The sequence below is a fragment of the Oreochromis aureus genome, linkage group 20 (genome assembly GCF_013358895.1).
Source record: "Oreochromis aureus strain Israel breed Guangdong linkage group 20, ZZ_aureus, whole genome shotgun sequence".
Taxonomy (NCBI): Eukaryota; Metazoa; Chordata; class Actinopteri; order Cichliformes; family Cichlidae; genus Oreochromis; species Oreochromis aureus.
This window is the reverse complement of record NC_052961.1, coordinates 15,180,330-15,193,181: the sequence shown is the minus strand read 5'-3', so window position 1 is coordinate 15,193,181 and position 12,852 is coordinate 15,180,330. Positions and strand designations below refer to the sequence as shown.

At 38.0% G+C, this 12,852-nt stretch overlaps 1 protein-coding gene across 4 annotated transcripts in view; it reads left to right on the top strand.

The window, feature by feature from the left end:
• The first annotated feature begins 815 nt into the window (after nucleotides 1–815).
• LOC116331066 (membrane-associated guanylate kinase, WW and PDZ domain-containing protein 1-like) overlaps nucleotides 816–12,852 on the top strand; it is a 93,425-nt gene continuing 81,388 nt past the window's right edge. For 3 of the 4 annotated variants that reach the window (XM_039604452.1, XM_039604451.1, XM_039604450.1), the window contains exon 1: nucleotides 818–1,610. In XM_039604452.1, coding sequence (XP_039460386.1) covers nucleotides 1,313–1,610 — 298 coding nt within the window. In that variant the 5' untranslated portion in view covers nucleotides 818–1,312. Of the gene's footprint in view, nucleotides 1,611–12,852 lie in introns of all 4 variants that reach the window. The other variant, XM_039604453.1, reaches the window with a different exon arrangement.

Here is a 12,852-nt window from a genome sequence, read left to right as displayed (position 1 = left end):
AGTAATACATTTATCTACCTCTGGGATCATAAGTGCTGAAGATGATGTATTTTGTATGGATTCTTTTAGTAGAGTAAAAAATGTAGAATAGATAACACTGGATTTGGTTTTCTCCACTAATAATCTAGTTTAACTTTAAAGATTCTCATTTTTTGTTTGTTTAACAATTAAATATTACATGCTAAACACATTAAATTCTTTACTATGTAAAAAGTTTTACTGAATTGCGCTGATCATAAATTTGTTCCAGTTTTCTTTTCTGTGGCTCGTTAATGTCAGTTTCCCAGGTAGTGTTTTTGTTAAGTCAAGATATTTACTTACCGTTTTTTAATCTTTTTGTTGTTTGTTTGTGGTTTCCTGTGGTTTACTTGGCGATTTTATTTAACTATACGTGGATCTTTTGTGTTTCAGAACTCTTTAACAACTTAAGGCTGTACCAGTGAATTTAAAGCACAGTTTTAACTTGAGTTTGTACTGCATTGAAACACCAATTAACAGCTAAGGTGTGACTGAATTTACCCGTTTATGGTTCATGATGTGTTACATAACTTTTGGACTTTGAACCAAGAGCGCTAATAAACCTGCAGCTCTTTCGTGTTCAGAGAGAATCGGCCCTCGCTGTGTGATTCCCTTATTTATGAATAAAGACAACAGGCTGGATCTCGCGGGGGATTAGACGCAGAGATTGTTGTAATCTGTTTGCGGGACGGCAGGCAGGCGGGGAGGAGCTTTAGGACCCGGTAGCTGTGGGCCGGGTAGGATTTTTCCTCGTGGAGTAGCAGCTGGACGCATGCGCCCCCCTCTCCACTAGTTGTCGATCCCCAGCCCCAGGAGCAAATGAGATGAATTGTCGTGTTATACCTGCTTAAAGGCGCCGCTGGTTTGTGTGAAAAGCTCAGCCTGCTCACGGGATAGGTGAAAATAAATATTTTTATCCTTAGTAGAAAGTTTAAAAAGTGCCAAATAGTTAAAGGAAGGGGGCAGAACTAAACGATGAATGAGGAGAAGAGTCTTTGAATGTAAAGCTGACAATCTGAGAGCGGATTAGATCCCACTGCGAGGAATCAGAGCGTGTGCTGTTGTGAAAGATGCGGAAACAACATCAGAAGCAACAACAATCTGGATTTTGAAACACTGTGATATTTACATGCACTGGCAGGAGGATGTCTTGGCTCAGGAGAAGAGTGAAAATTCTCCAGATTGGACGCAAACACACTAAAGTTTTCTTTCTGGGACAGTTTCAGGGCTGTAAATCGGATGATTTTTGCACCGTTCCTCGGATCTAACGGGTTTGGTTTGGACCTGAATCACCATGTCAAAAGTCATTCAGAGGAAGAACCACTGGATCACCAAAGTAAACGAGTGCGCGGTCATCCGGGACGCGTACGGAGAGCTGAATGTAGAGCTGCGCGGCGGAGCTGAGAATGGAGAGTTTCCATACATCGGGCAAGTTAAAGAGGATGCTGTGCTTTATCAGGACGGCAAACTTAGCGAAGGAGAACTGCTCTTGGAAGTCGAGAGGGTGTCTGTGTCTGGATTACCACTGTATGACATTTTTACTGTGATCAGTTGCTGCAAAGGTCCCGTAAGATTGAAAACTGTGCGCCAAGGTAAGTCAGCCATTTAAAAAAAAGTGATGCATGTTTGCATACATGCATGCACGCGCGTGCGTATGACAGGTGTGTGGGAGAGTGACTAATGCATACATACAAAGCAGCTGATGAAAGCCAGTGGTGGCTGTTGTACAGCTGTGGTGCAAAAAGCTCATATACAGTAACAAAATGGGGATGTGAGTGAATTAGGGCAGAGGAGTGCTGCTGCTGCTGCTCATCCCTCCACAGCAGCCTGGAGTCTTCACTGGATTTGACATGAAGCTGCCCTGACAGTCATCCTGCCCCCATTTGTCTAATATTGCTAAAGCCACTCTGGGTCAGACTTGGAGCGTCACAGATTAGACCACCTATAATACTCCAACACTTTAAAATGTTCCTGTTTCTAGGGCTGCGACTAATTCTAAATCTTGTCTTTTTATTTGTTTTAGATTTTCTAAGGAGTAGAACATGTGAGAGAGTCCTGAGGCCTCAAAGTTAAACTTGAACTTGTTTCTTTGTTTCTTATTAGATGTGGTTATTTTGGAAGCTGCAATATTTGAAAAAAAAAAAAAAAACGATTTAAAAATCAGATTTTATTGTGATATTTTTATTCCGAACGTCTCTTTCCAAACATTCACATTCACTGTTTAGCAAAGCTTGCAGTGCCTCCTCTCTGGGGAAATCATTAACTGTGTTATATAACTGTGGGTAGTGTCAGTGTAGCATCTTTGTACTGTATGTCCATTAGTGGCTCCACAGTGAATGTTTCACCTCTGAAACTGAAGTCTCGACCTCAGGGACAAGAGCTCAGCACTAATGCTGCTCTGTGTTTGCAGAACTGGCATTTGTTTGACACATAATCATAGCATGTTTGCATCATGGGACATTTTAATATCCACAGTGATCCAATAGTTTTCTAATTATTCTTAACTCCTATGGAAACACTCAACGCATAGACATAAAGGATATCTTGGCCCATCTGTCATTAGTTTCTTGCATTAGTCAGCAGATTCTCCTTGTCTCTTAATTAAAGGAGGGGGATATTCTTTGATTATCTGAGTAGCTCACAAGGCTTTCATTGTGCCTGGCAGTCCACTGGGCTCCCATGCAGAACCAGTAAGGGATAGCGATCCAAGTTGTCCCAGACCAGATGACAGGCCGTTGAGACAGATCAGATCTCTCTGCTTTTCATTCCAGAAAGCTGTGGGTCGTATTACACGAGACCACATCACCTCGGTACTGTAGGTGGAAACACAATCAGCATGTGCAAGTAGACAGTGCCCACAGGTGTGTCGCTCCCTCAAAGGAATGCACAAAGAAAACCACCTGAAATAAACCTGAGCATTCCTGCAGAGAGTGTGAAATATTAAACTTGTGCCTGACGCTTTAAAAAAATAAGCCGTAGAATACTCAGCAAATAACATTTTGACATTTACTGATGAAAATGTCAAAATGTTAAAAACAAACGGTGAAGGCTTGATTTTATTTTTTTGTTTTCTTTAGTTAGTTTGTTTTTTACAAAGAAGATTACTTTATTTACCCAGAACAAAGTGGTAAAAATTAATTTTTTAAAAAGGAAAAGAAGGTAGTTATCATTTATGACTAATGAAGTTTGACAGTAAATGACTGTAAACTTTATCTTTGGTTTGATAATTATTTTTATGGTTATAAGGCAGAGAGGGTGTGCCCAGTAAATGTAAATTGTGGCTTATAAGTACAACAGGCTTCAAAGTAACCAAACTGCAAAGTGTCTAGTATCACAGCCAGTGCTACAGCTACAGCTGCTAACTCTGCCAGATCACAATAACTTAACTCCTTTTGTATTTACAACAGCTGTATCCATCGGCCCCTTTCACCTCATGTTGAATGTTTGCTCCGCACCTCTCCCCTCTGAAAAACCTCTAGCTCATTCAACCCGAAATAAAAACAAAGTAAACCATAAAGGCAAACACTCCGAGGCAATTGGCCCATACTTTCCTTTTTAGCCCTTCCAGAGAGCTGTGGTTACTTCAGATGTTTTAACAACAGTGATACTTACAAAGGTCAGGCGAATAAAATCGTTTTCTGATGTGGCATAACTTTCAGGTTAAAGTCCAAAGAAGGAGTTCTTTGAGACATCTCATGACTGTGACCTACTTACGCAGCTCTTCTCTGTTATCATCGGTTGAATCCAGCTCAGTGATGAAAGGTTTTGTTGTCACTGTGTTTTGAGCTTGAATGGCTGCTACCTTGGCCAGGTCTCCCTTGTAAAGGAGATTTGCTCTCAATGGGACTTCCTGGTTAAATAGAGGCAATTATAATAGCCTGACATCTTTTAGTGTCTGTAAAAGCGCAACAGTTCTATAGCAGGTCATTAAATAATACTAGACTAACAAGAGTGCTAATGAAAGAAACTGTTTGGGTGTGAACAGTCTTCTCAACAGTTGAATTATTTATCTTTTAAGAGAACCACGATGCCCTCCAGCAGCCAAGAGTCTGGGGGTTTATGATCATGAGAGGGTCTGGGCCAGGTGTCAGGCTGCCTTGCTCCCTTTAGATCTTGTGTTGAACCTTAGCCAGACAGAGGGAATCAGGCCAGTCTGCTAGATGCCAGGCATTCCTGGGGGGTGGAGATGAGATCTTAATGGAACACTGATGAAACTGGGTAGACTTTTACACATACAATTTTAAGTTTTTTACCTTTTTAGTTAGTCCTTTAGACCTTCTCTTGCTTTCTGTCATCACCCTGCTCAGTCCTTGAATATTATGGTATAGTTATTAACGAGACTATCTGTGTAGTCCTTAAGATAAACGATTATGATAGTAAGCATCTGTCCTTACAAACAGCTGTAGAGTCACTAACAGCTACCTGTGTGTAAATTTAGTATCACCAGACTCACCAGTTAATCATCATTCCCATTTGGGAGCACACCTGGCTGCTTTGATTGAGTTTACACATTTCTATGTGCTAAACACATACTGTTTCCATTTTTATATTTTCTTCAGTGGCAATAAAACGCTATTAAAGATGTATGTTGTTCAGTTCTTTATTGAAATTTTTTTGTAATGAAATATGAGCCAATCCAGTGTTGCGTTATGCAAATTTTAGAAGTTGTGCACATCTACATAAATAGCTTCAGGCACAATGTTTCTAGCTGGGTGCCTTTCAAACCATTGCAGCAGAAGTGGGCACAACCAAATGATAAAAGCCAGTCAAACCTCACATGGTTGAGGACATTCACTTTATTTATTCATAACATTATATACTGAGACAGTGATGAAAACTTATTTGATATATTTCAATCTTTCTCTGTTGTTTTCTTTTTTGTGCCAAATTTCTGTTACTTCCACTCGGATTTTTGATGCTCAAAAGAAAAAATTGCAATTATTCAAATGCAAACTTTAGTTTGGGTCCACACAATAGTACAGAAATAGACCTGTTTAGTGTCTTATATAAAAATAGTATTGGCCTCATTGCCTTATTCCCCTGTTCATGTGTATAAGTTCATGAGTGTCTATAAAACTCACAACTTTTTGTACTAAGGGTTAAAACTAGCCTGATGATGGGCGTGACCCCTTGGATGATTCGTGGTTCTGCTGGATGTCACGTCAGCAATGTTGAGTCACTGGACTGGACCTCTTGAATGTGTTGTTACAACACATTCTCTCTCCAGACTAGTTACATACTGATGCATAGTCAGGAACCCTTTCTCACCACGGTTAAGTTACCTCCTTTCAACACGGGGAAGAAGAATAACCTACAAGTCAACATCGAGAGGCGATCATATGACCTTCAAACAGAAGACAAGAATTTGACTCCTTGCTGGGACAGTTTTCTTTAGTCACTTACTTACATTTTTGACTATACCTTTGCTGATCTAAACCTAACCTACCTGGTCAGATTTAGTCTTCACTATGTTAAACAAACACTGCATTAAAATTCCCATTTGCAACAAGCTTTTCTGACATTGCCCGATTATGACGGTCCCAAAAAAACCATTTTCGCTGTTTTTGCCATTTCTATTTCAGATGTTGAGGGACAACCATTGACCTTTACTGGACCTCATACTGAGGCGCATGCTGATAAATGTCAGTAAAGTAGTACAGTGTGAAGCCTATGGGTCCTGCCTTTTGTATGTGATGATTTCGGTGCGGTTGTTGCCATTTGATGTGTCGTTAATGGTACTAACATATCAGACCAATAGTTTGTTTTTAGATTTTCCTGGTACAAATTTCCCACGTGTGGGACTAATAAAGGTTATCTTATCTTATCTTATCTTATCTTATCTTATCTTACAGTAAGTTTAATATTTTATTTATAATAAATTAATAAGCAAATGTTTGTGTCTGCGCAGTCCATACAGTTTATGGATTCAACTAACCTCACTAGTATTAGCTTATGATGGAACAACCTGCCCTCTTATCCAAATAGTTACTTCTAGCTCTAAAAATGAAGATTGGCTTCAAAACTGTATTCACAAATAAATGTGTGATATTGCAATGGCTGCATCCATCTGTTATAAATAGATTATATGGGAAAACAAATAGAAAGTATACTTAGCAAAACTGGATTTAATTGTAGCTTGCCTTTAAATTCTATGTTTAAAACTGACTGGGATTTAAAGGTTACACTATCTTTTATGTGTGGTTAAAAAGGCTTACAGGCATCATGACAGTGTTTGCAGACGCAGAGCTCTTCCGTTATGGGCTTGTTCCAGAATGCAAGTTCCTTGCATTTTTTAAAGACGAAGACTTTGTCAGTCTTGATTAAAAGCAACCGACTGCATGTAAGTATATCCTTGAAAGGCTTGTCAGGGGCTCTGTTCCTCCTGCTTTTTCCTTTCCTTTCCTTAATCGCCTTCACTTTAAGAGCTCTGTTTTAGACAGCTGTTTTAGACAGCAGTGAGGCCTCTAAGATGCTTTGTGTGTTCCTATCTTTTCACATTCTTATGCTTCTTTTTGTGCACAGAATAAGATTTTGACATTATAAGAAATGTTACTGTGGATGTCTTCAAAATAAGTGTAAATATAGCTGTACTTTCTTGTGACTCATACTGTATGAGTGCATGCTTTTTTAGGGTTTATATGCTGCAGTTTTACTTGATGAATGTTAATAAAGGCAGCGCACCAGTGAAGGAACTATACAAGGAGCACATAAGCAGCTTGTGTCATTTAAGCTTGAACAAATGGCTGTGCAATTCACAGACTTTGCCTCAGGTGTTGTAACAATGAGGTTAGGATGGAGTGCAGGCCAGAAGGGTAACAAGAAACAACCAGTGCTGTGGATGTGATGCTCTCTCAGGCAAAGACATTCATTGTTTGTACTCTGTAGCCTTGCAAAAGTGGCTTGTCGGGTGTACATTATTTTTGCATATATCAAACCATACAAAACCTGACATACAGCGTCAGATGTATAATTTGTGCTTTGCTTATTCTTTGCTTGTGTTTTGATATTTAACTTTACAGAAGGGAATTTACTAATGTTAGTGCTATATTTTGGCATGAGGACTAATACTTATCGCACTATCAATAATCAACCAGATATTTTCTTAAAAAATCATTTAATGTATTTTAAGCTGAATTGCTGTCAGTACATTAGAGTGTGACCATGTTGTTTCACTTCATGAAAGTTTCAAGACCGTATCAGTAATTTTTTTTGTGTTTGAAGGTGAAACTTCCCAGTGGTAAAATGTAAAATAGTGTCTGAGTATCAGTTATTTTGACAGTCCTACTTGGTACCTACAGTACTAACCACCAACAGTGGGGTCAACCAACAGGCTCACACTCCATGGCCATTACCAATAAGATTCTGATCATCACCGTCTAGGAAGATGCAAGTGATATGCAAAGTCTTTGGCAAAGTGAGATTTGAAGTTATCATATCACTTGATATTTTATGAAGTTCTTCTTGTGGATCATTTTGAGCATGCACAATTTATCAGCATCAAGAATTTTATGTTAATGACTTTCCAAGTTTGAGGGGAACACTATTCAGCTAATCATTAGCAACAATTATGTAGTGTGCATGAAGGTTATGCTTTGAAAATTGACAAATATGACCTTGAGTGAAGATCCATTAGGTGATTTCTGTGATCACTGAATTTATTTTCAGTGCTTGGAATAACAGGAGCTTTTTGACATGTACAACCAGCTTTCATAAGAAAATGCTGTGTAGAAAAAAACATATCATCCAAGTGTATGGTTGATGAAGTGACAGCTTTTCATATTGTGCAGTTCTCATCATAAAAAAATGTGCTTAATTTTTTTCTAATGACCTCAGCTTGAAAGGAATGCCGTGGTGATAAAGAAGGGTAAATTCATGTCATTAGGTTCATGAAGAGATACTCCTCCACAGCAAAGCTGTAACAAGCATGAAGAGCCTTCTGGGTGTATAAAGTGCTCACTGATTTACTCTTGTTTGATTTATGCAGTTTATGCTTATTATTGCACACAGAGAAAGCATTGCAGGCAGTGTGTTACTGTATGGAGATTTGCAAAATGCATTCAGCTAAATGTCTAACTAAAAAAATACTCATCACTTTCCTGTTTCTTCAAACAGCAACTTCAAAGACTGAGAAATGAAGCCAATAAAATAAATAAATTAAATGGCCGATTGAGGTTGGCTATAAAAAGTGAGTCAGACATAGAACCACATGTTAGGTTGATTAACTCCAAAGAAGAAATCGGCAACTTTTGGAGGATTTTTAATTTAATTTATCCATCTGATCAAAAAAAGTTTTAAAAAAATGGTTTGAAGTGTGGACAAATGCTCAAAGAGCAAAAGTCTCCAGTGTTGGTCATTTTATTTTATTTACTGCTTTGGACTGATTAGCAGACAATACATCCATAGATCACGAACCAAGCACACTGGCTGATAGCTTAACAATTTGTTTTCTCAAAAATGTGGTCTTTTCAGACCTCAAAAAGCAAGATGGTGACAGCCATAAGATCAAACTTGAAGCTTCAACATGGAAAGTCTCTGCACCAGTCGGTTACTCCACGATCTCTAAGCAAATCTTTTATAGGCTTTTTAGTCACAATTTTGCAAAAACAAAAAAAGACAAATTTCAGCCCAAACTAAAAGGAAAAATGTTTGTTGTTGCAGAAATGTTTACATATAATGTCTTAGTAGTTTCGAGACGAGAAAAAATGAAACCTAGTCGTAAAATAAACAACACGAATGATAAACTCCAGTGTGAACACATGCAAGTGTGCAAGTAAATTTGGAATCAGAAAAAATCAATCAAATTTTGAATATCTATTCTTAAATTGGTTTATCTACTATTGTTACTCAGAAATGACATATTTCTGAGCTAAGGGCTACCCAAATGCGAAGGTTTTGCTCCGTCTAATTTCAAATGGTTTATATTTCAGGAAAAGCTGCAGACTCCATGTTTGTGGTTTATCACCATTTAGGGGCCACTCCTGTGCTTCTGATAGTTTTACTTAATCTTAAACTGACTTTATCTTTTTTGAGATCATTATTTCACTTAAGTCACTTGCTTGTATATAACTTTTAAGTCTGGCATAAAATCGAAGGTATAAATTACCTTGTGTTTACGTTAACTCCCCATACAGACATGCACATTACTTGATCAGTATAGGAGTTTGAACCTAGGTGAGGTTATTTATTTTTCTCTGTTTTTCTGTCTTTTTTATCCATTGTTACTGTGTTGGTTTCTGGAGTACCTCTCATATGCTATTATCTATCTGAATATATATAAAATCTTATTTAATACATATATATAGGATCACAATAACTAGTAATCTACTATGTGAAACCATCAAAAAACAGAGATAAATGGGAAAGACAGGCCCTTTTTGATCATGTGGCTAAATAAGCACCTGCAAACATCAACATGTAGTGTTCAGCTACAATATTTAAATAGTATTGTCAGTGTCAGTAATTCTTTATCTTGCAGTGCTTAGTCATTTTTTTGAGCTCCATAGAAGCAGAGTATGATTCGGTGTAAGGTTGAAAGGCCTTCAGGTGTAAGTAATGTGTTATATACACTAAACATGATACCAGATGCGCTAAATGTGTAAAAATGCCAAATAAGCCTGGTTTGCACTGGACATTGCAATTTGAATCATCACTGATAAATAGTGTGAGTGTTATAAGACCTGTTTAGATAGATTGGCTTTATATTGTTCTTGTATTTGGTAATATGGATACGCTCTTTTAAGTAATCTATTGTTTTTGGTTTCTACAGAAACTTTTGTGCCTTGACGTTTACCTTTAGGACTGTGCGTCTTCTGGGAAAAAGAGCTGTCTAAAGAATAAACTCGACACACGAATGTCTTTGATTTGTCCTGCCATAGCCTGCAAACATTATAGTGCACACAAATATTCACTTTTTCAGCCTGGTGACACAAGTAGCAAAAAAAGAGATTTTTATCTAATCAACTGGTAAATAAACCATGTGCTGCACATGTCCATGAAATAGTCCCTTGTTAGGCATCACTTCATTGAGTTAAGAACGTGACTATGACTCAGCAAACTCAGCAAACAGCTCTGAAGCTGTAAGCAGGATGGATTCAGTTTCAGTGGAGGTGCTTGGATTTATGTACTGTGTGTTTTAATAAATTAGTGCAGTAGCCAGTCAGAACAACCTATTGTATATTACTGCTGAAAGGTTTTTTCTCTCAATGCTACTGACTTAGTCTATCTTTGCTCTGAATGGCTGCTTGAAAGCAGGTGATCCAGGGATAAAAAACACTGATGAAGTTTTAAGACATTTCTACCAGATTTTCACTTTCAGGCAGTCTCTGCACATGCAATGGTGCTCATACACAATCCTCTACAGTCAATCAAACACACATCTGCATGTTCACCGCAAGAGAGTCTCATACACTGGATATTAATTGACATTTAAGCTTCGCTCCTCAATCATACATCTGGAGTGAATTAAGTACCATTGGAGCTCTTTTTTTATACACGTGAATCACATTTCTACTTTTAGCATGTTCCTTTGGTTTTGTTGTGGTTTTCCAGGCACAGTAATTACACCTTCTATAAGAAACAAATTGCATATACTGTGTGAAGCATTCTAATTTTCTTCAAGCTCCTCTGTCATCAGCTCGGTTTCTATATCAGCTGGAGCAGAACATCATGCAAAGATGAAAATATTTCAGTAAAGCGCTTATTTGATTGTTTGTAAAATAAGACGCTGCTACAAATGTACCATTATTTTTATTATGTGAACTGAGGGAGAGGCTTTTTGTTCTGCTCCCTATCCTTTCAGTACTTCTAGTGTGTCAGTCACCAGGGACTCGGATTGTTTGTGAGTGCTTGAGAGGCTAACCCAACCTTTTAAGGTTTTTGCAGCATGTAAAACAAGTTATACCATCATCTCATATCCTGGCTTTAATGTTCACATTTAATCTGAAAGGGCACATGTTCCTGAACACACATTAAGCTGTTGTTGTACAACTCATCCTCTGGCCGCCCTGCTTTTTGAAATGTAATGATTTACAGGGTTGGTGAGTTCATGCTGTAAGAGGTTAACTTGCCTTGGAAACAGATTTGGAAATTCCCTCTAATGTCTGTTTCTCTATCACAGCATCAACACCTGTTTTATTGAAACAGAGAGGCAAAAATTAAAACAGAAAGTTTGGGGATGTTAATTGACACCAGTGCACAAACTTTTATTACAATGATATATCATTTCTGGGTAACATGTGAGTCATTTTGACATGAAATACTTTTCCTGGAACATCATCAGCAAGCTGAGCTTGTTATTTCTGCTTTGGTACACAAAGTCCAGGCTTTTGTTTGGCTTAGCAAACAGTTGGGCTAACCTCAGTCTCTTAAAGTGACAATCAAAATTGCATTATCTTTTTTTTAATGACATTACCTTATTTGGATCAAAAACAAAGGCTTTGTGAGCACGCTGGCAACATGTGGATTCATTCTGGAGAATTTTCTTATTCACTGTTGTTTTTGCATAATTTCTGAACAGCATCATTTCAAATAACACATATTTCTATAAACAAAACAACTGGTTTCTATGGTTTTCTCTCAAATTTGTTGCGTTTAAATGTGCTATAGAAATAAAATTAACACATTGACACAAGTTGGGCACCCCAGTGCTAAATTCATGTATGATAACGCTGAATCCAAAACATGCAATAAAATAATGCATATATGCATGGCATATACAGTTTTAGGAATATTTGAATAAAACATTATGGCATAGTAGTGCTTATTTTTACATTCCTAGGGCTGCTAATTCAAATAAGATGTCAGCTGCAAAACTCAATTAAAACAATATTTTCTCTGTAATACTGCTTTGTGTTACACAGTTCAGTTTCAATCATTATTTGAAGCTTACAGCGCAGACTGGAGCACAAGACAGAAATGTAATCATTGTTTTTAGTCACGCGGGTGTTGTGGCTTACAGGGATGTAAACTCAAAGGAAAGGTTTCTCTTCTCGATGTTACACCTAAACCCAACCTAATACACAATGACTGGAGTCAGTAAGCAGAGCTGGCTTTGATCTTGGAAGTGCAGAAGACCCAGCCTGCTTTTCCCATGATCTTGTTCCCTGACTTTTTGCCCTGTCACACCATTGCCCTGACAGCTTTGAACAGGTGGAGAAGGTTCAAACACCTTTATGAACTCTGTGCATCTGTGTGTGGGTCCCAGTGTTTACATTTTCCCCTCTATTCCCAGTCATATATTTGTGACTTGTAACGGGTGGAAGGACATCTTATCTACATCAAAGCTTTGCAGGAACTGGCTTCCTCCATCTGATATTCTCATTACTGTTGTGATGCTTGAAGACAGTTCCGTCTGTGGTGGTCTGAGTTAGTCATAGTAGGAAGGAAAGGAAGGCCACAACAATAAATCTGATTTGTGCTGCAAGGACACATCTTTGGTAGCTTCATGAAAGAGTGACACAGAAATAATGAAAGAAAAAAATATGGCTGACTGCATTAGTTAGGCAAGTGCTTGCTTGGTGTTTTCTTGACATAGACATGCTTCGGAGTTGCTCGAGGTATTACTGTTTGGTTTCATTTTAACAAAATATTAACCAGGCATTCTGCTTTGTGACACATTTTATGTGCAATCATTGTGGTCAAAGTCAATCTGCTTCTTATCTATCTTTATTTGTTTCTGTTTGCACAGTGTTTCATTGGTGCATGTTTTTGGTCATGATCACTGGGTGAATGTATCAAATGAGCCTTCCCCTAAACCAACATAGAATATTGCACAAATTTACTACAATCTGACGCATGCGTCCACATATCAGACCACGTGCTGTTTTTCTTACAGCT